Source organism: Sabethes cyaneus, chromosome 1 (assembly GCF_943734655.1).
Source record: "Sabethes cyaneus chromosome 1, idSabCyanKW18_F2, whole genome shotgun sequence".
Lineage (NCBI taxonomy): Eukaryota > Metazoa > Arthropoda > Insecta > Diptera > Culicidae > Sabethes > Sabethes cyaneus.
Window position 1 is genome coordinate 147413266 of NC_071353.1, and position 27120 is coordinate 147440385.

Below are 27120 nucleotides of genomic sequence, written 5' to 3' on the forward strand. Positions count from 1 at the left end.
TGAAAAAAAAAAAAAAAATTGAAATTTGGTTTGAAATTTTTCATGCCAAAATCTTTAGACTAACATTCGGATAATGTTTTAACGTCAAAACACGTTGAATCCATATGTTTTATGTCAACTTTTAACAATTTTTTATGTGTAAAACTCTTACCCAACTACTAGTCAAACCAAACGAGTTAGGGATTCAAAGCGCCAGATAACTTCTAAGTGGACGACTAAAAGGACACTAATGACACTCTCGCCAGTATCCGTGCCCGCTCAGGGCAGATAACCATTGTAGAACAGTCCTTCCTTGGTGCGAATCCAGTTCCTATCGAGTGGCATAATCTGATCGCTGTACGGAGCCACCTGAACGGGACGGAAAATATTCGCCCGTACGTGGGTTCGCATTCGTTCGAACCGCTGCAGATGGCGCGAACTGATCGCTCCGGGAAGCAGCAGCATTCCGTTCCCGTCGGGAACCTTGACGGTTTGGAATTCCCGATCGATCAGCCCAATCGTGGAGACGTGTTTTGTTCGTCTTATTAGGTCGGTTTGCGGAGGAGACGATGACGGCGCTGGGGGAACGATGCTGGACCGGAAGTCCGGTTTGAGTCGGAGGTCGTACCGCGGTGGGGGACGTTTCAGTTTCTCTTGCTCGATGGCGATCAGTTCGTCACGGTTTTTGTACACCATGCAGCACGCTCGCATGGTGAAGAAGTAGATGATTTCTACCCCGGAGAGAAGGCTGAAACCGAGAAAGAGACCGGCGATACCTCCGAAGGAGACCAGCAGGTCGACCCACCCGAAGAGTACTTCCCGTTTGTAGCGGATTATAGGCCACGTGAGATACTCGATGGTTACCACTGGTTCTTTGTTTACGTCGCTGTTCATTCTGTTGAATTACAATGCGTCAATAAACACTCCAAATTAAGCAGTGGGACGATACTTACATCTTGGAATACTTCTCAATATCGTAAACGGTATTATGACAACCGAGCTCGCAGTGGTGACACTCGGCAATGGATGAAATGTTCTCAATGTACCGAGTCATACACTCGAATTGCGCGATTTCACAAAAGGGCAGCGACACCGGTGGAGCGAAAAACGGCGGAATGCATCGGCAAAATTTGAGAAACTTCCGGATGCGACACTCTTTCATGCACCCGGAAAAGGTGTACTCGTCCTGGTAGTAGTGCAGCCGCACCTCGTCGGGAAAGATGCACTTACGCTGACCGATCGACAGCTGCCGGGCGTCTTCCGTGGTGTAGGTTTGCTTCATCGAGATCAGGAAATCGATCGCAAAGTTCTGATCCCACTGAACCTGCGGCCGGAAGTCTCGGCCGGAGATTTCGTTGTGCGAGTGGACAAACACGAGCGACTGGCGAAGCGGGGCAAACGTCAAGCCCCACTTTTTGTCCGTTTCGTACAGATAGTTTACCTCCGAGTTGCGTTCCCTATTGTTGGAAAGATTAAGTGTAAGTTGTGGAACTAGAAGAGAAGTGTACAAAAAGTTCGACTTACTCGACATAGGATTGAGAAACGAAGCGGGAGTTGAAGGAATAGCAAAATCCCCACTCGGAGTATACGGATTTGAAGTACTGACAGCAATCGATTGGTTCGTCCTTATAGCGACAATAGCTGAACGTCGCATTGCAATGGACGGCCGATTTGAAGGCCAGCTTTCGGAGATCTTTGCTCGCTAGCACTTTGGGGTCAGTCAAGTTTTCGGTTAGCGCAAAGGTTTTGCCTATATTGTCATACGTCAGCTGGGTGAGGGTCCGTAGGAAGGGCTCGTACTGTTCCGAATCGTCCTCGTAGTTCGCAAGCGTGACGAAAGCCAACTCCTGGAGACTCTTCTCGTCGTACGGTTCGGTTGGACAGACCATCACCGTTGGAAAGATTACCTCCTGGTTGTGAAAGTCCGTGTCCAGCCCGGTAATAGTCGGATTAGTTTGGAACTTTTCCCACAAACTGAAGATGATTACGATGGCTGCGACGGCACCGGTTATCACGAAACAGAACCACATGAATTTTTCCATAAACGGGCGGCCCTCTTCGGCGATGTATCGCACTCCGTGCAGGGTGGAGTTCTTGAAAAACTCCTTCGTCTGATAGAGGAGACTGCTGCGCAGCAGGTGCAGCATGCCGAATGGGTCCTTGGGTTTGCGTTCCTTTTTCACTTTTTTCGCTTTGGGTTTTTTGGCACGTTTTCGCTTTTGCGATTTGGGATCCAAACCATTGTTAATCTGGTTGAGTTCCATTCGTCGTCGTTGTCGCTCTGTTGTCTAGTTTTATGTCGCTTGTCGGTCACTTACTGTCGAACGGTCGATTGCGTTCGTCCGAAGTGCATGACTGGATTTCGGTTGCGTGACCAAGGATTATTAGGACCATACCGAAAAATGTAATACATATCGGCTTATCGGCTGGTGGGATCTGCGCTAATTGATGTTACGTTGCATGATTGGGATATAATTTTTGGTCATATGGTTTAACTGCTAGGCGAAGTATTGTAACGAAGGTTATAAGTTACACCCAAGCTGTATGTTTTGCATGGTGCAAAGGAGCTACTGTGTTACCCACCCCATCGACATCTCTATATCGAGCTGCAGTAAACGTCAGCGACAACATGTCCTGGGCTCAAAATTTGACAGCGGGCCCAAATCAGACTGCTGGCAGTTGAGTGAACCGCAGTGCTGATATGCTATCTCATTTTCGCACACACGAGATGTTAGCGGTGAAAACATGGTTGCATGCCGATGGGGTGGTGTTACCTGACTCACTGCGCATAGCGTTGTATTCGCGGTATCGTGTTGGTTCGAAAGGTTTCGAAAAATATCGCCCTTGTATCGAAAATATCGTTGATTTTGATCACTAAAAATAACGTACTTAAACGTTATATTGCAAGTGCTAGTAGTACGCAATAATTGTTTTGTGAAACTGAATTGTTATTTATGCAACTTTTTGCAAGTTAAATGCAATAACAAAACCACAACTTATAAAAAAATCGGTTGTTATCGATATTAGCTGCATATGCGAATATGCATATAAACGAATAAAACACATGATGACGTTTTATTTCAATAACACGCATATTCGCAGTGAGTCAGGTAAAACAGTAGGCATGTTTACTCATGATTCATTTCTTGACAATACAATTTTTCAGTGTACTTTGATTCAATTCTACTATAATCTGGATTTAAATAATTGATTTTAGGCCTATAATAATGCGAATGTAATAATAGCCTAATAGTAGCAATTATATCCATGGACAGTTCTACAGTAACAGTATATACTGATAACAGTTGGCAACTTCAGAGGCTTCCAGTTGACTTTCGAGGTACGACACAAAGCGGTCGTTGCATGTTCGAATCTCGAGTCTAAATTGGTTGAGTTATCTGTCATATAAAACGGCATAAGGTTAGGTTCCGAAAACGAGATGTAGCATCTAGGCTTTGTAGTGCTTTATTGTCAACATTCTCACGTTACTAAACGAAAAAAGTAGGAAGGTCTGTGCCTAGGGGCCCGAACGATGGGCTCACGTAGGACTACGAAGGCAGGTTCAATTCGACAAAGCAACTGTTTGCAAATGTTTGTCACGCAAATTTTTGATTTTGCTGTATTGTAATAAATGCTCTGAAACATTCCTATATATTTTATACAAGAAGACAAGCTTAAATTTCCTAAATGCCCGTGCTCTGTATATAAGTTTTATCCGTTTCTTAGAGTTTGTAGTTCCACTAAGAGTTTCATCAGTCTACAATCACGCTACATCTGGTAATTGGCGATGATATCGCATTTTGAAAACTAGTCAACTTTAAGTAACTGACTTGAAATTAATGTTAACAGGTTTAAGGAGGTTGCTCGAAACATAAAATATTTGTGATTGAACATTCAACTTACGGTTGAACGGAAAAAAATAAATTAATAATCTGGGATATCATTTATCACTGGTTTACACTATATGTAGTTACTATATATATATAGTTCGGCGGATAGAAAACCAGGCGAGTTGGCATCCCTGAATTTTGAAATTATGGAGAAATGTGCAGGTTTTTACGGAAAATAATCGCTACTGTTTTACCTGACTCACTGCGAATATGCGTTGTGTTCGCGGGATCGTGTTGGTTCGAAAGGTTTCGAAAAATATCGCCTTTGTATCGAAAATATCGTTAATTTTGATCACTAAAAATAACGTACTTAAACGTTATATTTCAAGTGCGAGTAGTACGCAATAATTGTATTGTGAAACTGAATTGTTATTTATGCAACTTTTTACAAATTAAATGCTATAACAAAAGCACAACTTATAAAAAATCGTTTATTATCGATATTAACTGCACATGCGTTATAAACGAATAAAACGTATGGTTACGTTTTATTTCAATAATACGCATATTCGCAGTGAGTCAGGTAAAACAGTAGCTGGTGTTGAAAATGACTACTTCTATGAAAATAAAGTGTGTTTATTAACATTACTCTCACAAATCGAATTTTGAAAAACGTTTGGCTCCGCTTTTGACGTTTAATTGGCTCCCGATTTTTGTATCCGCCGAACTTATATAGTAACTATACTTTTAGATTTCATATCAGTGTAAATGCAATAAGACAAGAGGTAGGGGGACTGTGGGTATAATGCCCACGTTAAGAAAAATATCATATTATCCGTCAATGCAGAATGCATTTCAAGAAATTAAAAAATAAGCCCTAAGGTAGAACAGTTTTTTACTTAACTTACTTAACTTAACTCAGGATCAAGGGGTCGGACACTCAGCACATAGTGCCCCGGCACTGCAGAGATATCAAACGGCACTCCTTTAAAGCCTTATAAAAATAACATTTATAGGGCTTTACACACCTCCGGTTCAATTTTACATATGAAATGGGAGCACTGCCAGTTGTCAAAATCATCTCGCACGGTTGCCAGATCTATCAGATTTTAACGAATTTAACAAATCTTGCAGTTCGGCACTTTCGGTACAGCATCGGCACAGTTCGGTTCGTTTCAAGTCGCCTAACATAAAAACGGCTGTGCCGAGTGACCGACCCCTTGACAACACTGCTCTTTACCAACGTTTTGACATTTGCCTAGGGGACGATTCAATTATGACGTCCACCAAATTTCTGTTTTTAGACCCCCCCCTCCTTCCCCCTCTGTCAGATTTTGTCACAAAACTCAACTTCCCCCCCTTTGGACGTCACACAAGTCAGCGCGTTGAAAACGAAAAGCAGTTTGTAAAAATAGCTTAACCTTTTAAGAGTTAGATTATGAATTTAAAAACATAGAAAATAACAGTCGTGTATTTTCTCGAAAAACAGAAATATAAATTTCGAGATTTTTCCGGATAAACTGATCTTAGAGTTAGAACGAAAAATTAAATTATTGGATATTAGATGAACTGATGGAAATTCAAATGACGCAATTATATTTCACTCGATGGATTGTTGGTGAGATTTTTCTATTTTTACCCATTTATACTCATTATGTACTATATATACTTTATTATTGAATCCTCTTGATTCTTATTGTTTACCTTGCCCTACTAACACGATATCCTCTGTTTTCCTGTAACACTTATGAAAGTAGTATGGGTTCCCTGCACTTTCAAAAGTAGATGCTATCACTAACATTCCTACCCACTTCCCCTGCGGTTGTTCGGACGTAGACATCAGGTATATAATGCGATTATATAGCCATCTACGATGTTTGCAACCTCATATGCTAATGCTAATGTTAATAAACTGATCTTAGAGTTATCTTTTTAACGAAATTATAAAATTCCACGTTTGTTTTGTTAACTTTCTCTACCCAGCGAGTAGACATTTGCTGCTTTTTTACAGTTTTTTTATCGAATTGCTGACTTGCTTGTATGTAATTTTATTAGTAAAAATATTTTTATGGGCACGATTTATTAACTGCGAACAATTGCTCTAACAACCATCAATTGCAAATCGTCACAAATCAATGAAAAAATGAAGCTTTGGCTTCAATTAAAGTAGCACCGCTCCGTTTCAAATCAAGCTTCAATCTGCGTCGGCGAAACGAAGGTTTCACTACATCGTGACTTTTAGAGTTCATTGTACTTTTCTATGAAATACTTAGTAAAAGGCTAGAAACTTTGCTAGCAAATGAACTGAATTTGATTTACATATATCCTTCAATGTAACGCGTGGTCTATCTAGTTAACATTGACAAATTGTGCCTGCTTTCAAGCGCCGTCAGCTGGAGCAATTACAAGTTTCAATTGAAGCTTGTTTGAAAGATTCTGTTCAACAAAACAACTCGCTTCTTGAGTAAAGCAAAGGTAGGAGAGAATCAGTTTCATTTATTTGTTTCGACAATGTCGGGCCCTGCTGCTGAAGTAAGATAAGTTCGAAAATCGAAATAAATCGCTGAGTGATGAATGACAGAGAAACAAATTTTTCTTTTTCTTAAAATTTTCTTCGGCAGATGTCACATTTGCCTAGACCCCCTCCCCCCCTTTGTCACAACCTGTTACAAAATTGACACCCCCCTCCGCCCTCCATAAGCAATGGACGTCATTTTTGAATGGTCCCTAGATGCGCGTGGGCTACTAGATCGGCGAACGTTTGGTTGCACTGGCGCATTTTGCCCCGCTAAAACGTATTTGAAAAAATCGTTTAAATCATACAAATAAAAATTCAATTAAGAAATTTTACGTTGGCTGCTGAATACCAAGACCATTGCTCATAAGAAGAGCAGTTTACAGGTACGTAATACTGTTTATGGGTGGAGTAATGTCTTACGAAAAAAGTTCTGAAAATTGTAAGAAATAAGCCTGAAAATTTATTTTGCGTTTTTCATAGGATTTACCTAATATAGAAAGCTTATATGATCAACACAAGTTTATAACGTAAAATAGAAGCGATTGGCATCTTAATTACTGTTTAAAAGTTAGTATTTCGTGAAATATAACAGCGGCGCATTTTGCCCCGACTGGGCATTTTACCACCAGTTACCCTACTTGATCTAACTTTGTGCAGTCCGACGGTGACTGATAAAATAAAAAACTGGCATGTATTGGACGAAGAATCCTTGTCCGATCATATAAGCAAATAATATTCGATTATGAGACTAATCAACAACATATTGAAATCATAAGCGATCCCAGGAATGGAGTCAAGAGCTTGAAAGGTTGCGCGAAAATGCAAAACGAACTTGAAAAAAATTAAAAGCAACTTTCTAGCCTGATTCAACAAGCCTACCTTGAAAGCTGTTCTGCAAAGGAACGCTCTACGAACAGAGATGTGCCTTGGTGGGACAAAACTTTAGAGAAATCTCGGAGAAAGACCCGGAAGTTGTTCAACCGGGCCGAACAGACACAACAGTGGGAGACATATAAATAAGCCCCGACCCCCGACTGCCTATAATAGGGAAATTCGGAGATCAAAGAGAATTAACTGGAGGCATACGTGTGAAAACATAGAAAATAATCCATCGACTGACAGCTTGCAGAAAATTCTTGCTAAAGGTCACTCAAATGGGATAGGTAAGTTGAAAAAAGAGGATGGCTCTTTTACCAGCTCTACAAATGAAACGATAGAGTTATTGATGAGCACCCACTTTCCAAGTTCCATCATTACCTCTTGTGAAAACCAAGGTACACCAGCATCAAGAACTGTCTCTTGAAACCAGGACAGATATCCCTGAAATAGTGAATGAAATGACTAGGATAGATAGAAACAGGGTTAATTATACCTGTACTTTGGCTAAAAATTTTGTCTTAGAAGCAAGGTTGAATGGGCGATTGACACCTTTGAACCCTTCAAACCACCAGGTAGGGATGAAATTTTTTCCTGTATGTACTACAAAAGGGCAAGGCGACACCTATTCTAACAGATCTTTTTCAATCTAGCCTGATACTAGGCCACATGTCAACAGTATAGAGTACATATGACAATATGGCGTTCAAAATACAAAATACAACAGCGTGAGTAACCGAAGGTTACTGACGTTGAATTGTCCCTTTACTCGTAACTGCGGCAAAGTAACGGATATGTCCATAGTCGATGATATTGTTACAAAAATCAACAGATTTCAAACAAGTTTCCTGAGTGGAATTTCGATTAGCATATATGTACCGGAGACAGAGAAAATTAAGTTACTTTATGAGTGAATTTTATTCAAAATGTAAAAATATTTCTCCTATTTTGTTGCTTTTCATTGGTTTATTTGTGGTTTTATTGGTATTTTATTGGTTTTTAAAAACGTTTCATAAACAATCACTTGAAAACGAAGCAAAATCTATTTAACAACTGGATTTATTAAGAACATAGAGAATTCATTTATAAATTTGACATTAAAATCTATTTGAATCGGGTTTTTCTAAAGTGGCGAAATTAGTAAGAGAAATGTCCGAAGTATAATATTTTCATGTTATCAAATATCTGAACTTATAGAACCTGGTTCTGTTTCGTTTCACGTAAATTTTTTGGATAATGGTGGCGAAATATGGATCCGTTACCCTACTAGTCCTAAATAAATTCGTTTCGTGTTGACAAATTGGCTCTTTAGGGTCTTGTTACACGGAAACATAGTAGGCCTAGTAATTGGAGGTATGCTGACCATGCTGGTACCATCCCACGGTATTTCCTGCTTGCTATTTTTAAAGCTCGCTGACAGCTATCGAAAGCTCATCCAGGAAATTAGTTAAATTTTTGCGAAATCGATGAATATTCATTTTAATAAAAACTTACCTATGTAGGTATAGTAAAGTTAACCGACGCCTGATGAATAATGGAAAAATACGGTTGTAAAAATGCAATTGCAAATGCAAAAAATTGCGTGTCGCATTTTTTCATTACCGGAGAACGGGCCAATCATTCCGCGGCGGGAGTCCCCGCCTCCTCCGCGGAAACAACAAAAAACGTCACAGTAGCGTACGAGCATATATTTATAGACTTTTAGCCGGGCAGGCTCAGAGGAATAATAGGTATAAAAATTAAAACACGGCAGCTTTCAATTAGCATCTCTTCTCAGCGAGCGCACCAGCGGTGGCGCTGGCTTGGCTAGCAGTAATTTTATTGTTCATCAGAGCTTTTTTATACCGTCCGCTTGCATTACTGTACTGTATGTACAATCGTCCTCTGTGTGGGACTGCAGAATCAGTGACATGACACAAGGATACTAAAGTAGTAGGACGAGTGGGACCGTTTGGAAAGTTTGGCTTGGATATGTGTGTCTGATAGATAGCTTCGATATGCATGCAATTGAAGGATAGTTCAAGTTAAAGTTTGGTTTCGTAAATTGTAAGTTTTCTGTTGCATACGTTTTTGGTGTATCGTTTTTTTTTGTTGTTGTTCTTGATAGTAGGAAGACTTTGACACATTTTAATTTCCGTGCCACACACGCGTATTTGATGGTTTTTAGCGATTAACAGAGTTTTTACCGAAAAAAGAGGTTAGGATTTGACTGTATCTTGCTTCATTATTTCGTTACATGTCCACTTCCCGTCTTAAATTGGTCATTATTTTTATAGTGTTAAATATTCTTTTTATACTTACTGCGTACATGTACTTGGAGCGTTGATCTGAATAACTCACTATAATGTCCGTTTTTTAAGTATTATTAGATCAATAATTAGAAACAGTTTAAGAAACACTCAAACGTCTACGATTTGATATAGCTTTTGATTTAGGTTGAATCCATTTTGCAGTTTGATTTACAACTTGGCTTAAAAATAGTTCACAATGTTAAACGTAACGAAAACGGCCCATACAATATAGGTAATGATTTGATAATAACTAATGCAACATACTTAGTACACGCACTATCTAAACAGAGGTGCTTGTAAAAAACGATTTCATAACCTATCACTACTCGTGTTTTCAATCGCGCTCTAGCCAATGCTTACTTTGGTTTTGGTTTTAGTTTTGGTTTCGTTGTGTCCCCTCATTACCGACTGAGATATGAAAACCTTGCTTGCTTTGATCCCATTTTGATGCTCCGAAATCTGATTTTCGTGCACTTTTTATGTGTACCGTAAAAACGTCAAAAATCAACTCTATATAGGAAACTTTTTTGTGGAATCGGACCTACACTCAAGTCAGTTTAAATTACGAACAAATCACTGCAGCTGCCGGAGCTTCGCCGTTTAACGCGCAGATTGCGCTTGAACTTCAGAAACGAAGTCAGCAGCAGTTTGGTGCGATTGGCGAAACGGTTCGAGGACGGCGTACTGCACGCCCCGCCGGCCGGGGTCGGCGCTTTATCGTCGATAAAGTTGATCCGCCTGATGGTGTGCTGTGGCGATCGGTGCGGATCCTGCTGAGACGATCGCAATCCCTCGGCATCCTGCTGCATCTGCTCGTCGTAGGACAGGCGCTTTGCGCCTGTCAAACCGGCAACACCGCTCTCGAATCGCTTCCGATTCAGCAGATTCGTCTCGTTGTCCGTCGACCGTTCGTCGTCGCTTTCACCGTCATCGTCCTGGTGGTGGTCCTGTTGGTAGTTTTGCAACTTTTTACGCAGTCGCTTATCGCCCAGCTCGTAGTCGTCGTCGTCGTCATCCTGCGAACCGAACTTTCCGATGCTGCTTCGGCGGACCATTCGCCGAATGCGACTGGCGGCGTCCCGGCCGGTTAGCTCCCGCATCGACATGGCCGTCTTGCGGCCCTTGATGGGAGTTTTTGGCTGCGGGATGACCGACCCGGCAATGCTGTTCCGCTGTTTGTCCGTTAGCCGATGGATTCGCTGCGGGTTTAGCTTAACCTGCGCAACGATTCCCACCAGCAGTTCGTCAACGTTGTAGTCCATTCCGCTGGAGGTTTCGATAAACTTGGCACCGATCTCTTTCGCCAGCCGGCGAGCCGCACTGGTAGGAACTTCCCGCTGTCGCTCCAGGTCCGTTTTGTTGCCGACCAGGATGACTCCCCGGGTGAGCAGCATTTCGGTATCCTTCAGAAAGTGAAGGATTTTTTCGGCTTTTTTGAACGATCCGCGATCGACCACCGAGTAAACGACAACGAAGATGTCGATGTGGTACGTCGAACAGAATGCCTCTTCCTGTCGGGTGAATCCGAAAAAGAAAAAAAAGCAACGTTTTACTGAAGGGACAAAAGGTGGGGCATTCGGCCATTATTAGTTAATACAAAAACACCAGCCAATTAGGTGGAAACCTCCGGACTTTTGGGTTCAATGGGACTAGAACTTAGACTCGTGACTGGACTGGAAATTAAAGGTAAAACTGGACTTTAATATAGGACAAAATATGATTTGAATCTGGATTAATTAGACGAAATTAGACACGAAGTTTTACTTGAAAGTAAAAATGACATTTTTCGTCGTATTCTCTAACGTTTTATTTCTTTTCTGTGTTGTTTTTTCTCTCTTCCAGTCCCGTTTTTTCCAATTTTTCTATCATTTTTTTTTGTTTTGTTTTATAGTTTTCATGATTTTTGCACTCACTTTTCTTCCATTTTTGCTTTTTTCTCTCGGTTTCCTTTTTTCTGTCTCGCGTTTTCTCTTTCGTTGTTCGTTTCCCGTCCCATTTTTTCTAATTTTCAGTCTGGTTTTCCCTCATGTTTTTTACTCGTTTTGTTTTGTTATTTCCTTTCCCGTTTTCATTCTCCTCTTTTATGTTTCCAGCTTTCGTCTTTTTCTAACGATTTTTATCGCCTTTTCTTCTCGTTTTTCATGTTCCCCTGTTCCATTTTTCATTTTTTGATGTCCCGTTTTCCCTCTTTTCTGTCACATTCCTTATGTTTTGGCTCCCTTTTTCCCTATTTCCTTTTTTGATTTTCTTTTTTTATATTCCGTTTTTCGTCTTTTTCTTCTCCGTTTTACCGATTTCTTTAACCCATGTTTCTATGTCTATTTTGCTTTTCTTCTTTTTCTGTCCCATCTTCTCATTTTTTGTCTCATTTTTCTCATTTTATATCCCATTTGTCCCGTTTTTCTCGTTTCCTTCATGGATTCTCTCTCTCTATTCTTCTTTTCCCTTTTGGTTTCTCTTGTTTTTGGTACGTATTCCCTTGTTTGTCTCGTTTTCATTTTTTTCCTCTCGTTTCGTCCTTCTTTTCCACTTTTTTCTCTTTTTATGTCACATTTTTCCTCCCATTTTCTTTTTTTCTTTTTCGTTTTTCTTTTTTTTTTCATTTCAGGTTTTATTTTAATTTCTGTCCGTTGCCTCCTCTTTCTCTGTTCCTTTTTCTTTCCCGGTTTTTTCACCAGTTTTCCAGTTTTCTGTCCAATTTATCCTCAATTTCTTCGTTTTTTTATGATTTACTCTCATTACTCTTCTTTACTCTCATTTTTCTTTTCTTTTTCTTTCCCTTTTTTCTTTCTCGTTTTCTTCTTTTTCACTTCCAATGTTCTCGTTTTATGTTTCTTTTCTGTTTATTTCTCGCTTCTTTTTTTACTATCCCGTTTATCTCGTTTTTTGGTACGTATTTCTTCATAGACTTGTCCTTTTTTTCAATTTTTCTCCCGTTTTTTATCTTTTACTGTATTATCAAGGTTTTTGCATTTGTTTTCCTTCCGTTTTCCCTTTTTTCTATTGCTTTCCCTTTATTTTGTCTCGTGTTTCCTGTGTCATTGTTTCGTTTTCCATCACATTTTTCCTCGTGTTTCGTTTGGTTTTAGTTATTTTCTAGTCCGTTGTCCGTCTTTTCTTTTCTCTTTTTTCGCTTAATTCATCTTTTTCTAACTTTTTTTAAATCTTATTTCCTGGGGTCAGTCCCGGTGTAGCGGTTGGCATTCACGCCTCTCACGTCGAGGACCCGGGTTCAAATCCCAACCCTGCAGAAGTCACGAATGACCAAAGCTGGTTAAAGTGGCTAAGATCTAAACAAAAGAAAATATCTTCTTTCCTTCTCGTTTTTTCGTCTTTGTCTGTTCCTTTTTTGATTCTAATTTTTCCGTCTATTCTCTCACATTTATTCCTTTCGTTTTCTTTCAGTCCGTTTTTACTGTTTTTCTTTTGCTTTTTTCTGTTCCATTTTCCCGTTTTGTTGTGGCATCTTTCTCGTTTTATATCATATCCCGTTTGACCTCTTTTTCCCGTTTTCCTCTTTCGGCTTTGTTTCTCGTAGAAGAATGCATAGAAATAAAGAATGAAGATTAAATCCGCTTTATATTTCTCTTATTTTATGTTGCTTATTCGTTTTCAAGCCTCGTTTTCTTTTCTATTTTTCTCTTGTTCTTATTCGTTTGCAGTCCCGTGGGTTTTTCTTCTCCAATTTTCCTTCCGTTTTTCTCTTTTTTTTTCTTGCTTTCCTGTTTTATATCCCGTGTTTCCTGTTTCATTGTTCATTGTTTTCTTTGTTTTATGTTTTCCTTTCCCGTTTTCCGCCTTTTCTCTTCACTTATTCCCCTTTTTTTCTGTTTTTACTCTTTTTATCTCTTTTCTTTCTCGTTTTTCGATCTTCGTCTGTTTCTCTTTTTTAGATTTTAAATTTTCCTTTCACGTTTATTCCTTTTCCTTCATTTTCGGTTTTAGTTTTTAACTCTTGTTTTGTGTCTATTTCTTTGTTTCCTTATTATCTTTTTCTTTAGTTCATTTTTCCTTGTTTTCTTTTCTTTTTGTCTGTTCCATTTTGCCATTTTTATAGCATCTTTCTCCTTTTCTCCTCCTGTTTTTTTTATCTTCTTTATCGTCTTCGTCTGTCACCGGTTTTCCTATTTTGGATATTATTTTTCCGTCTGTTTTGTCACCGTTATTCCTCTTCTTTTTCTTTTTCGGGTTTCTTTTGTTTTTTTTGTGTTTTTTGTTCCGTTTTACTGTTTTCTTTAGTAGGTTTTTCTTATTTGTTTACTCTGTAAGTTTTCTTTTCAATATTTTTCATTCTTCTAATTTCTCATGTTTTATATGTCTTATTCTTTTTCATACCTCATTTTTTCTCTTGCCCTGTTCCCTCTTTCTCCTATCCCGTCCATTTTTCGCCTTTTAAAAGAGTTTATCTTTATAATTCCGTTTTTTTCTCGTTTTCAGTTCCTTTTTCCGTGGACTTTTCTTCTCCACTTATTCCTCCATTTTTTCTGTCCCATGTTTCCTGTTTCATTGTTCCGTTTTTCTTCGTTTCATGTCCCTATTTTCAGTCCCTGTTTTTCCGCATATTTTCACTCATTTTTAATCATTTTCTTTCCCGTTTTCCGCCTTTTCTCTTCACCTATTCCCCTTTTTCTAGTCCTTTTTTCAACTCTTTTTATCGCTTTTCTTTCTCGTTTTTCATCTTCGTCTGTTTCTCTTTTTTAGATTTTATATTTTCTGCCTTTTCTGTCACGTTTATTCCTTTTTCGTTTCAATTTCGATTTTAATTTTTCATCTCTTGTTTTTCGTCCTGGTTTTTCCTGGTTCTTTTCTTTTTTTCTGTTCCATTTTTCCATTTTCATTGCATATTTATACTTTTCCCGTTTTACCTCTTTTTCCTCCCGTTTCCTCTGTGGGGTTTCTCCTTCGTTACTTTTTATTTCCTTTTAAATTACTCTTGTTTTATGTTCCATATTCCCTTTCATGTTTGTTTTTTCCTCTATTTATGTCTTGTTTCTTCCTTTTTTCTGTCCTCTTTTTGGGTCTCGTTTTTATCATTTTTGTTCCGTTTCGACTGTTCCGTTCTTCTTCTTAATAATATCTATTTTCAGTCATTTATTGCACTCATTTTTTGTTATTTTCTTTCCCATTTTTCCATCTTTTGTTTTTTATCTTCTTTTCTACTTATTTATCGTCTTCGTCTGCCTTTACTTTCTTGAATTTTATTTTTCCGTCTTTTTTGTCACAGTTATTCCTTTTTCCTTTCCTTTCCTTTGTATTGTTTTTTATTCCGTTTTTTATTGTTTTCTTTAGTCGGTTTATCCTATTTTTCTTATCGTTTACTGCCCCATTTTCCGGATTTTATGGCATCTTTCTTCTTTTAGATCCCGTTTGACTTTTTCTCGTTTTGCTTGTTTACTCTGTAAGTTTTGTTTTTTCTCTTTCGTTATTATTCATTCCCCTTTAAATTTCTCTTGTTGTATGCTCCTTACTCCTTTTCATGCATCGTTTTTCCTCTATTTCTCTATTCTTGTTTCCTTTTTTCTGGTCCCTGTTTCATCTTTCTCTTTTCCTGTACCGTTTTTCGTCCTTTGACTGATTTCCGCTATTCCGCTTTTCGCCTTTATTCCTCGATTTAGTCCTGTTTTCACTCTTTTCCTGTCCATTTCTTGTCATTTTTGAACCCGGTTCGACACCCGGTCCGTTCTTATTCTTATTATGTTCTGCTCTTTTTCTTCCTTTTTTTCTGTTTCGTTCTGTTTTTCCCATTTTCAGTCGTTAATTGTTTGTTGTTTCTTCTTTTTTCCTATGGTGTTTTTTATCACCTTTTTTACTCATCTTCGTCCTTTTTTGATTTTATTTCCACCTTTTCTTTCACTTGTATTCCTTTTTCCTTTTCTTTTCGGTTTTCCAGTTTATCGATGACAACATCGGTTTTCCGTTTTCCTTTTTCTTTAGTCCGATTTTCCTGTTTTCTATCCCGCTTTTTGCCTGAGTTTCTCTGTTCCGCTTTTTGGGTTTCATTTTTCCTCTTTTTCAGTCCCGTTTCTCTCTTTTCCTGTCTTGTTTTTTATCATTTTTTTCCGTTTCGACTGTTTCGCTCTTTCTCTTATTTATAACTCTGCTTTTTCTCATTTTCTTTCACAGTCTGGTATCTTTTTAGTGGATAAATATTTTCCCTTTTCCGTTTTTATGGCGTGTTTCTCCTTTTATATGACCTCTTTTTCCCGTTTTCTTTTTTTCTCTCTCATTATTTTTATTCCTTTTCGTCTAACCCCTGTTAACTCCTGTGTTCTGATTCTCTGTTCCGCTTTTCATCTATATTCTTCCTCGTTTTCTCCGTTCTGTCGTTCCGTTTTTTGGCATTTTTGTCCCTTTTCGAGTGTTCTATGCTGTCCCGTTTTATCCCTTTTGGCTTCCTTTTCTTATTTTTTCTCTCCAATATTCTATTTCCTGTCTATTCTCCAGTTCCAGAGGTCATCCTCATTTTCTTTCTAGTTTGCTTTATTCTCGTTTGCTCCTTTGTTTTTCTGTCCAATGTTCTTCTTTTTTGTCTCGTTTTCCCTCTTTTTCTTTTCTTCTTTTTCATTTTTTTATGTTCCGTTTTCCCTCCAATTGTGCGGAGTTTTCTCTTTTCATATCTCATTTTTTGACATGTTTCGATTTTTCATTTAATTTTCATTCGTCTTTTTTAGTTTTTCTATCCCATTTTTCGGTTTCATCAGTTATTATTATTTTATCCTTTTCTGTCACGTTCTGTTTTGCCGCTTTATTTGTTCTCTTTCTCTTCCGTTTTCCCTTTTTTTCTTTATCTTCCTGCAGCCGTACTTTCTCGTTTACTTTTTTGTTTATTTCTATTTGGCTTTTGTCGCATTCTCTCCATTTCTGTCCAGTTTATTCTCATTTTCTTTCTCCTCGTTTTCGCTTCTTTTCTACATTTACACTTTTTTTTTCTTTTTATGACCCGTTTTTTCTCCCAATCGGTCACGTTTTCCCTTTCATTTTCTCCATGCCAGTTTTTATTCTTTTCACTCCCACGATTTTCCTCTTTTTTATCCCGTTTTTTGTCACATTTCTTTCTTTCATCATTTCTTTTTTTCTTTCATGGTATTTTCTGTTTGAGAACAGTAAATAAAACGAATGAAAACGAGAGAAAAACAGTACAAAATGGGAGAAAAAAGCAAGAGAAATAAGAGGAAAAAACCGTAGTAGTAGTAGTAGTAGTAGTAGTAGTAGTAGTAGTAGTAGTAGTAGTAGTAGTAGTAGTAGTAGTAGTAGTAGTAGTAGTAGTAGTAGTAGTAGTAGTAGTAGTAGTAGTAGTAGTAGTAGTAGTAGTAGTAGTAGTAGTAGTAGTAGTAGTAGTAGTAGTAGTAGTAGTAGTAGTAGTAGTAGTAGTAGTAGTAGTAGTAGTAGTAGTAGTAGTAGTAGTAGTAGTAGTAGTAGTAGTAGTAGTAGTAGTAGTAGTAGTAGTAGTAGTAGTAGTAGTAGTAGTAGTAGTAGTAGTAGTAGTAGTAGTAGTAGTAGTAGTAGTAGTAGTAGTAGTAGTAGTAGTAGTAGTAGTAGTAGTAGTAGTAGTAGTAGTAGTAGTAGTAGTAGTAGTAGTAGTAGTAGTAGTAGTAGTAGTAGTAGTAGTAGTAGTAGTAGTAGTAGTAGTAGTAGTAGTAGTAGTAGTAGTAGTAGTAGTAGTAGTAGTAGTAGTAGTAGTAGTAGTAGTAGTAGTAGTAGTAGTAGTAGTAGTAGTAGTAGTAGTAGTAGTAGTAGTAGTAGTAGTAGTAGTAGTAGTAGTAGTAGTAGTAGTAGTAGTAGTAGTAGTAGTAGTAGTAGTAGTAGTAGTAGTAGTAGTAGTAGTAGTAGTAGTAGTAGTAGTAGTAGTAGTAGTAGTAGTAGTAGTAGTAGTAGTAGTAGTAGTAGTAGTAGTAGTAGTAGTAGTAGTAGTAGTAGTAGTAGTAGTAGTAGTAGTAGTAGTAGTAGTAGTAGTAGTAGTAGTAGTAGTAGTAGTAGTAGTAGTAGTAGTAGTAGTAGTAGTAGTAGTAGTAGTAGTAGTAGTAGTAGTAGTAGTAGTAGTAGTAGTAGTAGTAGTAGTAGTAGTAGTAGTAGTAGTAGTAGTAGTAGTAGTAGTAGTAGTAGTAGTAGTAGTAGTAGTAGTAGTAGTAGTAGTAGTAGTAGTAGTAGTAGTAGTAGTAGTAGTAGTAGTAGTAGTAGTAGTAGTAGTAGTAGTAGTAGTAGTAGTAGTAGTAGTAGTAGTAGTAGTAGAAATTGGAAACGGGAACTATTTGTACGCAATCAAATAAATTTTATGGCAAAGGTGGAGCACGTGCCCCAGTCTGGGCAAGCCAGTGATTGAACACCTTGAAACTTACCGACATCTCGCACGCTGGATGATCGATTATCTCCAGGTCAGTTTCCTGTCCGTCTAGCAGCACGGAAACTGTCTTTTGACCGTAGTCGTCATCTGAAACTTACAGCAATTAGTATTCTTTACTAACTATTAAAAATCAAAACCAAGCTTATTCCAAATTACCCAAACTCAAGTCGTAGGCGCAGATGTACTCGGAAGTTGTGAACTGATAGGTTAGGGCTGTCTTTCCGACCCCGGAAGCACCCAGCATCGCCACTTTGTAGGCATGATCTTTTTCCTTGACGGCCGACAGGTTATCGCCGCTGCCTTCCGCCGAAGCCATGTGCGCGTCTTGTTTCTGCGACCCACTGCTTTCCTTGCGATCTTTCACGCCACCACCACCACCACCGCCGCCGCCTCCGGAGCCTGTGGAAGTTACCGAATTGATCGACCGTGATCGACGACTTCTGCTCAAAACCAATAAGAACACATTGTTATTAGCTGTTAACAGTTGGACGCAGTCCAACTTACCTCATCGAATCCCCTAGATTACAAATTCCATGGGAAGTGATGCTAAAACTTCGCAACCGGTAGTACTCCATGTCCACGTCCGCGCAGTGGATGGCCGACCTCCGGGTGTCCGCCAGACGGGGCTGAAAATACAAACAAACAAAAAAAACCGAAATTAGTTTGCAATCCATCATCGGTATAAGGGTTTCGAAAGAAAACCAAACCGCTTTGCGGGTGCGATTCATTCGTCCGGATGGTTCCGCGGTTAGAGCGAATCTGCTACCGCGAGATGCATCGTAACCGGTCGGTAGGCGCAACACAATAAAATCGACAGCTGGTGCCTGCTGATGCCCTGCTGCAAGCGTGAATGCAAATCTGTTCAACAATTTATGCTTCACTTGAAGAGAGACGGGAGAGACGTCAGCAGGTACTACATACCTACTGTACCTAGCTGTGCCCAGCAGCGGCGGACGCCGTTTCCCTACTAGCTACTATGTTCGACACGAAATTGTTTATACTTTTCACCTGATTTGCATTCCCAGCTCGCCAAGAGCCCCCCTCCACCGACAGGTGTTGTGTTTTTTACCGCCTGTAGGTTCTGTTCAGTTTGAACAGAACAGCACCTGGAAGGTGCGCGCGGTTTCACGGGGGCACACGATTTGATGGACATTTACGATGTGACAATGTTCCGTCGCTGCTGATCCTATCCGAGCCGATCCGACGGTGATGATGATGTTGCTGATGATGATGACAACAACAACATGGACAGGAAACATGCAAACAATGATTGTCAGCCAGCAGGCAGAGCCTGCTGGTTGGTCTGCTAGCAGGTGCTGTTTGATTGACGAATGTAAACCTTTACCGTGCCTGCCGTGCTTGCTGGTTCTGTTTGGCACGGTGCCAAGGCAACCAGCGAGCGAGCGAGCGAGCGAGCGAGTGAGCTTTGTTTGATTCTAAGGCAGCTTTGATGTTTTTATTTTAATGCAGATGATAGACTTTTTATGATTTATTTTTTAAAAATTTAGCTTAGCCATTGTTGGGAACAATTTACTCGTACCATTCGTGGCAGTTACTGTGAAGCTAAAAATCAATATCTGACTGTGTATAAGCCACTTGAAACCATCACGGAATGCATTCTGAATAAATAACCATGCCTGCGAGGGTAAATTTGATTTGCCATACACGCTTTACCAGAGAGGCAGGATATTGGCATAAGTTTTGAAGTTTCAATTCAGGCTTATAGCTACAGGTTCAGAGCTCAGGGTTGGCCGAAAGGAGAGCCTTACTTGCGTGTGAATTTTATTGCGATAACGAAAATATTTTAAGTGCACTTTTTACATCCATTGGAGAGCTGGGAAGTGTTTTATATTCAATTCAATTTACAGCTAGAGCGTCTTTTCCGTATGCACTTCAAGTTGAAGTTAAAATAATATCCAATAATGAGGCGGACTGGTTGAATTTGCCCTAATTTTAAAAAGGGACATCGACTCGATTGTAAGAACTATCGAGGTATCAAATTGCTCAATTCTGTTCTGTAGACTGAGGCCATTCGCGGAGTCCTTTGTAGGCCAGTACCAATGTGATTTTCGCTCCATGACGCAAACTCATCATCCGTTTTGGGGACTTCAAGGTGACGTACGACTCAGTCAAACGAAATGAGCTGTGCCAGATAATGCTAGAATATGGTTTTGCGACGAAACTAATTACCATCATGGGACCGTCCCCTTTTATAGGGGGGAGGGGTCATAATTTACCTCCTGAAGAGGGGAGAGGTCTCAATGCACTATAGAAAAAGAATTTGCCTCCCAAAACACCCACATGCCAAGTTTAGTTTCATTTGCTTAATTAGTTCTAAAGTTACGAGGAAATTTGTATTTCATTTGCATGGGAGCCCCCCCCCTAAAAAACGAGAGGGGTCCTAATTCATCATAGAAAAAATTCTTGTCTCCGAAAACACCCACATGCCAAATATGGTTCGATTTGATTGATTAGTTCTCGAGTTATGAGGAAATTTGTATGTCATTTGTATGGAAGCCCCCCCTCTTAAAGGAAAGAGGAGTCATAATTCCCCTTCTAAAGAGGGGAGGGGTTTCAATTTACCATAGAAAAAATTCTTGTCACCAAAAACACCCACATGCCAAATTTTGTTCGATTTGCTTGATTAGTTTTCGAATTATGCAGAAATTTGTGTTTCATTTGTATGGGAGCCCCTCCTCTTAGTGGGTGGAGGGATTTCTAACCATCATAAGAACCTTCCCTGGCCCCAAAAACCCCTAGCAAATTTTCACGCTGATTGGTTCAGCAGTTTTCGATTCTATAAGGAACATCCCGACAGACAGACAGACAGACAGACAGACAGACAGACAGACAGACAGACAGACAGACAGACAGACAGACAGACAGACAGACAGACAGACAGACAGACAGACAGACAGACAGACAGACAGACAGACAGACAGACAGACAGACAGACAGACAGACAGACAGACAGACAGACAGACAGACAGACAGACAGACAGACAGACAGACAGACAGACAGACAGACAGACAGACAGACAGACAGACAGACAGACAGACAGACAGACAGACAGACAGACAGACAGACAGACAGACAGACAGACAGACAGACAGACAGACAGACAGACAGACAGACAGACAGACAGACAGACAGACAGACAGACAGACAGACAGACAGACAGACAGACAGACAGACAGACAGACAGACAGACAGACAGACAGACAGACAGACAGACAGACAGACAGACAGACAGACAGACAGACAGACAGACAGACAGACAGACAGACAGACAGACAGACAGACAGACAGACAGACAGACAGACAGACAGACAGACAGACAGACAGACAGACAGACAGACAGACAGACAGACAGACAGACAGACAGACAGACAGACAGACAGACAGACAGACAGACAGACAGACAGACAGACAGACAGACAGACAGACAGACAGACAGACAGACAGACAGACAGACAGACAGACAGACAGACAGACAGACAGACAGACAGACAGACAGACAGACAGACAGACAGACAGACAGACAGACAGACAGACAGACAGACAGACAGACAGACAGACAGACAGACAGACAGACAGACAGACAGACAGACAGACAGACAGACAGACAGACAGACAGACAGACAGACAGACAGACAGACAGACAGACAGACAGACAGACAGACAGACAGACAGACAGACAGACAGACAGACAGACAGACAGACAGACAGACAGACAGACAGACAGACAGACAGACAGACAGACAGACAGACAGACAGACAGACAGACAGACAGACAGACAGACAGACAGACAGACAGACAGACAGACAGACAGACAGACAGACAGACAGACAGACAGACAGACAGACAGACAGACAGACAGACAGACAGACAGACAGACAGACAGACAGACAGACAGACAGACAGACAGACAGACAGACAGACAGACAGACAGACAGACAGACAGACAGACAGACAGACAGACAGACAGACAGACAGACAGACAGACAGACAGACAGACAGACAGACAGACAGACAGACAGACAGACAGACAGACAGACAGACAGACAGACAGACAGACAGACAGACAGACAGACAGACAGACAGACAGACAGACAGACAGACAGACAGACAGACAGACAGACAGACAGACAGACAGACAGACAGACAGACAGACAGACAGACAGACAGACAGACAGACAGACAGACAGACAGACAGACAGACAGACAGACAGACAGACAGACAGACAGACAGACAGACAGACAGACAGACAGACAGACAGACAGACAGACAGACAGACAGACAGACAGACAGACAGACAGACAGACAGACAGACAGACAGACAGACAGACAGACAGACAGACAGACAGACAGACAGACAGACAGACAGACAGACAGACAGACAGACAGACAGACAGACAGACAGACAGACAGACAGACAGACAGACAGACAGACAGACAGACAGACAGACAGACAGACAGACAGACAGACAGACAGACAGACAGACGTCTTAATCTGACAGACAGACCTTTATAACCTCTTGAAAATGCTACCACACTAAATTGGCTTTAATACAGGTGTTTTAAGGTTTTTTAGCAGGCTATAAATTGTTTTTGACTTGTCTCATCTGCGTGCTGCGCAGCACCATGATAAAACCAGACGTAATGGTTTATAGCACATTAAAACCTTTAAAAAATTCAAATAAAACCAAGTGGTGTCAGAATTGTTACTTGCGTTAGCTTCAGTCCAATATTGGTCCGAATTCCAGTCTAATTAAATGGCCTATGTCAAGTCTAATTTCAATCCACATTTATAGATCAGTTGCAAGTTTAATTTTTAAAATTTTATGGACATTCGAAGAAAAATAAAATTACCTCATAATTGTGATACGATTTTTCACAAGTTTTACACAATTATGGGTCACTCTTTCTATAGACTACCATTGAAGTTGCAGCTATAAAGTTTGAATATTTTGTACCAGCTAATGGTAATGCTTTCTTAGAAAACAATAAGTTCATCTCGAACTATTCGATGAGTGCGGAATGAGCTGACCACGATACTGAGAAGGAAGAAACGCCAAAAGGAGGACAAAGGTCGTGAAGAGCTAGAACAACTATTGCTAGAACGGCGCCCCTATAGTGGAGCTGGATAACACTGAAATCCGAAACATTTGTGTTAAGTGAGCACACAAATCTTCAACATAACTATAACGTTTCATTTCACTTCCGTTCCGTTGTGAAATGTTGAAGGCTACACTATACATCGATATGTTTATTTCAAAAATAAATGGTCCTAAAACGCTGCCGTAAGGAACCCCGGATGGTATATCGCAGCAGTTTGATTTGGATCCACTTAGAATCACAAAAGCGATGATATTCAATTAGACCTCCATTCTAGCAAGTTAGTGCAAACCTTGACTCAGGCCTTGGAAAAATGTGCGTATGTTGGATTTATTTATGCATGTATGTTTCTTTATGCATTTTAAAATTTTAGCTAGGGAACTCATTATATTAGAGTCAGCCGACAAGTCGTGTTGATGGACTGCTGTAGCAATTGAAACACAAGGAAAAACTCCGCTGTCGAGAGAGCTAATAAAAATCATTGGCAGGTGGCGGCATCAATGTTGTAGCAGATCGTTTCAAAAATAACGGCGACAGTCCATCGGGACCCGCATCTCTCTAGAAGCATCCACCGAGGCAAGAGCGATACACATAAACATCTTAACGAACACTAGCGCGTTTCTGCATTTAATCTGCATCCGTTCCTCATATAGGTGGAGTATGGGAAGGCATGATGCCTTTCGTTAAGAAGACGATCATCGTAAACCGAGTCAGTGATCAGATTTTGTTCACCGTTATCGCGGATGTAGAAGAGATATTTAATGCTCGATCAATGATCATTGATCTACGTGCCTGACTATCCTATCCTAAGAATTCCGAAGCACTGATCTCCAATTATTTTGTCAAGCGCAGCTCTAAGTCCGTATTATAACAAGATTGCGATCAGGATTCCATCAGGTCAGAACCACACTGTGTATACCAATATTCCTACTGTTCTAATATTCAAATCAACGTTGCAGCATGTTGAACTAATTAAAAAACGAGCTGATGCGAGAAATCACTTTTTCATTTCTAGATCCGAATGTTTCCAAATGGTCATAACATACTCGTTATCGTAATGGTTGTCATATTTTTTATAAAGCAAATTGTAGTACCGTACCTAAGAATGAAGCTGCAACTATTTTGTAAAACTAAAACGAGTTCTATGAGCTTTAATTGAAAAGCTCCATTTTTACAACGAAACAACTGCCTTTCAATATTGGGGAGAGAAAACGCACAAAACGCTGAAAAGCTCAATCAATGAAAGCAATGTAGGTACGTTCGGAGAAAATCATTTACCATAAATGTGTTGTAGCAAGCCATGAAAACTGAGCTCGTATTGTGACTGTGAATGGTGAACGTGCTCTGACGTAAGCGTATGACGTCTGTAGGTACGTTACATACGTACGTATCTATCTTGAGTGTTCATTTTCAACAACTTGTAAACAAATAGCTTTAGAAAAGTATTTCAATGTTTCAATGTTCGGAATCCGGAATTATTTTGCTTCCACACGCTCACGCAGCGTAGCAAGACAATCCTTGCGTTGCGTACTTTGTCTAGCTTTGTTGGGGTGTACTCTCGGAATTCTGTCCAATGAATTCAATTCACTAAATTGTACAAAAAACTACAGTTACAATTTTTATTACCGTCTGCGTTTCTTTTGCTGCTGCTGCTGCTGTTGCTACCCCGAGTAAAAGTTTAATTAGTGTTTTGGTTTCCAGTCAGCAATTGCGTATGTTTTTCGTTTTAGCAGCTGAACCACCTCAACAAACTTACACTTTCATTCGGACCACCACCAACTAAACCGGGAAAACTCACGGATCCATGACGGGTGGAGCGTAACGATTTTGTTGAAAAGAGCTCCCGACAGGAGGAGATGATGATGCATATGCACATCCTTCTTAACTTGCTGCTGCTTCGGCTGCTGCCGTACATTTTACCGGAAAGATTAAATTTTTGAGTTAATTACACTTTTGCAAACTCCGCCCGCTCACTCACTCCGTTCGTGTTTTGTTTTGTACGTGATTGGCTGGTGGACGTGGACGGGAGCAGCGTGATGAGAAAAGTTTGCCGCCACTGCACTGCACTGCACTGTGTTGCTTGCTACCGTACCCGTTTCGCAGCGCAGCGGCAGTGGGGTTCGGATGTCGTATTTCGTTTGTCGTTTGCAGCTAGGCCATGCTGGGCGTGGCTAGGTCCGAAAAACGGGGTGGGGTGTCGAAGCTATTGCGGCTGTAAAGCGTAGTGTCAAGCAAGACCCAAATAACTCCATTCGGCATTGTGCTGAACAGTCGAAACACCGCTGCATCCTAAAAAATCACTATTTGGTATCTTTTATGATCAAGTGGTATCATTGGTTCATTTATCTTCAAAAGTTAAGCACACCCGATCAGAACAGTTACTGGTGAAGACCGGCTAAACCAACTAAACTGAAAAACCGGAGACCTGGAAAACAGGAAATCTGAAAGACGCTGGGCCCCTCTATTGCTGGTGTCGGTGGTGCTCTTGAAGAGAACAGATTTCGCGGCACAGTCGTCCGGCATCTTTGCGTCGTGGCGGCCCACCATAACCTCCCGACTTTCGCTAGGTGTATCTCTAACTGTTTCCCACGTTTTTCACCTTGACATTCCCCCTCCCATACAATTCCTACACCCTGACGATTTTAGCGCCGTAAAAATCAGTAATAAGTTTCCCATTTTCGTTCATTTCTCATAGATCATGACGTTTCATGGCATGTGTCTTGAGCTAATATTCGTTGGATTATCTTCCGAGAGAATCTGATATTGATATTGAAGATATTTAGAATAATTTTGTTCTGCCATTCCTGCCTGAACACGTCACACATTGCCCTTATGAGTTCGTTTTTGCCGTAATCAGTGCGCTGATATTGCAGTCTTAAAAAATCCCATGACCTAAAGTTTCTGGGTGGAGTGTTGATGTCGATTTGGGAAAGAATAAGAGGAGAGTCAATTTCGCCTATCAGCAGCTTTGCTACAAAAATTGCTCTACATATATCATCTCTTCTTTTATCCAAAGCATTCGTGTCAAGCAAGCGGTAGCGCTCAGCATATGGAAATAACTCCAGTGGGTTTTTCCAAGGCAGATTTCTTAACGCGTAGCGCAGGAACCTTGCTTGAATAGCTTCGCTCCTATTTGACCAAATAGCCGTGTATGGGCTCCAAATGGCAGCTGAGGCTTCTAATACGGAACGAACAAGGGCAGGGCCGGCGCTTCCCTTAAGCAAAACAAGCAGCTGCTTGGAGCGCCACTTCGAGGGGGCGCCATTTCGCCTACGTTAAAAAAAACTGTAGTATTAAATAAATAAGTGGTTAATATAAAACTTTCTTCCTTCTGCTTTAGCAGCATAAAGCGGGGATGGTAGGTAAGTGGTGTATTTAGAGTTACTCTCCGCTGTATTGGATCCTGGGCAATTTGCCGCCAATTCGTTGAGCATCTCGACACAAGCAAATCAGCTTCACCCTGGTCGAGCCATCCAGTAAGTTGGGTCTCTCTATTCCTAAAGGCCCTCAAACACTTATGAAGATGTTGGCCGAAAATGTTGGTAAATTCATGTTCGGTCAACACTCTCGCCTGTGTATGAGCGCCACGAACCGAGCTAGCAAAAGAAGATATTGGGCTTGCCGCTCGACCTGAATAACCTGCCAACATTTTATTCGTTTCCAACTCAACATATGCCTATGTGTAAGGGGCACTGCAATGACTTTTGCAAATGGCTAACAGCCACGGTCGTCGCTCTTGCACGTCATTGCAGCTTGAGCAGCTGATACCGATCACTCTCGAGGGCTCGCACTCCCACCCGCGTGTGGAATCGAGGGCGTAACATGAAGAAGAAAACAAAAAGTGTGCTGCTAGCCCGCACGGGCAGCTGGCTGCTGACGAGTTGTTTGCCTCGTGAGTGCTTATGTAGAAAGGCGCTACGAGACTGTGCGTTTGCGAGTGTGTAGGTAGTAAAATGTCTGCACACAGTAACGCTGGCTGTTTTTCGTTTGTTCTGGGGGCGCCATTTTGAGAATTTGCGAGGAGCGACAAATTGGCTAGCGCCGGCCCTGAACAAGGGAATAGTATAATGCTCGTAAACAGTACGGATCAGTGAATTCTTTGGCGAGTCTTATAATAAACCCTAAATAATTTCTATTCGGCTTTGAAACGACATGGGAATAGTG

The 27120-nt window shown here is 40.4% G+C and overlaps 2 protein-coding genes across 2 annotated transcripts in view; both read right to left on the reverse strand.

Annotated features, from left to right (window-relative positions):
• Window positions 1-258: 258 nt before the first annotated feature.
• Window positions 259-2243, reverse strand: LOC128746411 (sodium channel protein Nach). The gene is made up of 3 exons (XM_053843459.1): window positions 1504-2243; window positions 933-1436; window positions 259-874 (listed from the first exon to the last, which is right to left on the reverse strand). The coding sequence occupies exons 1-3, from the start codon at window positions 2241-2243 to the stop codon at window positions 259-261; spliced, it is 1860 nt and encodes a 619-aa protein (XP_053699434.1).
• Window positions 2244-10051: 7808 nt separating this feature from the next.
• Window positions 10052-27120, reverse strand: part of LOC128746412 (uncharacterized) — a 127593-nt gene continuing 110524 nt past the window's right edge. The window contains exons 6-9 of the mRNA XM_053843460.1: window positions 18340-18461; window positions 17992-18275; window positions 17831-17922; window positions 10052-11005 (exon numbers count right to left, since the gene is read on the reverse strand). Of these exons, the coding sequence (XP_053699435.1) occupies window positions 10052-11005; window positions 17831-17922; window positions 17992-18275; window positions 18340-18461 (1452 nt within the window). The remainder of the gene's footprint in view (window positions 11006-17830; window positions 17923-17991; window positions 18276-18339; window positions 18462-27120) is intronic.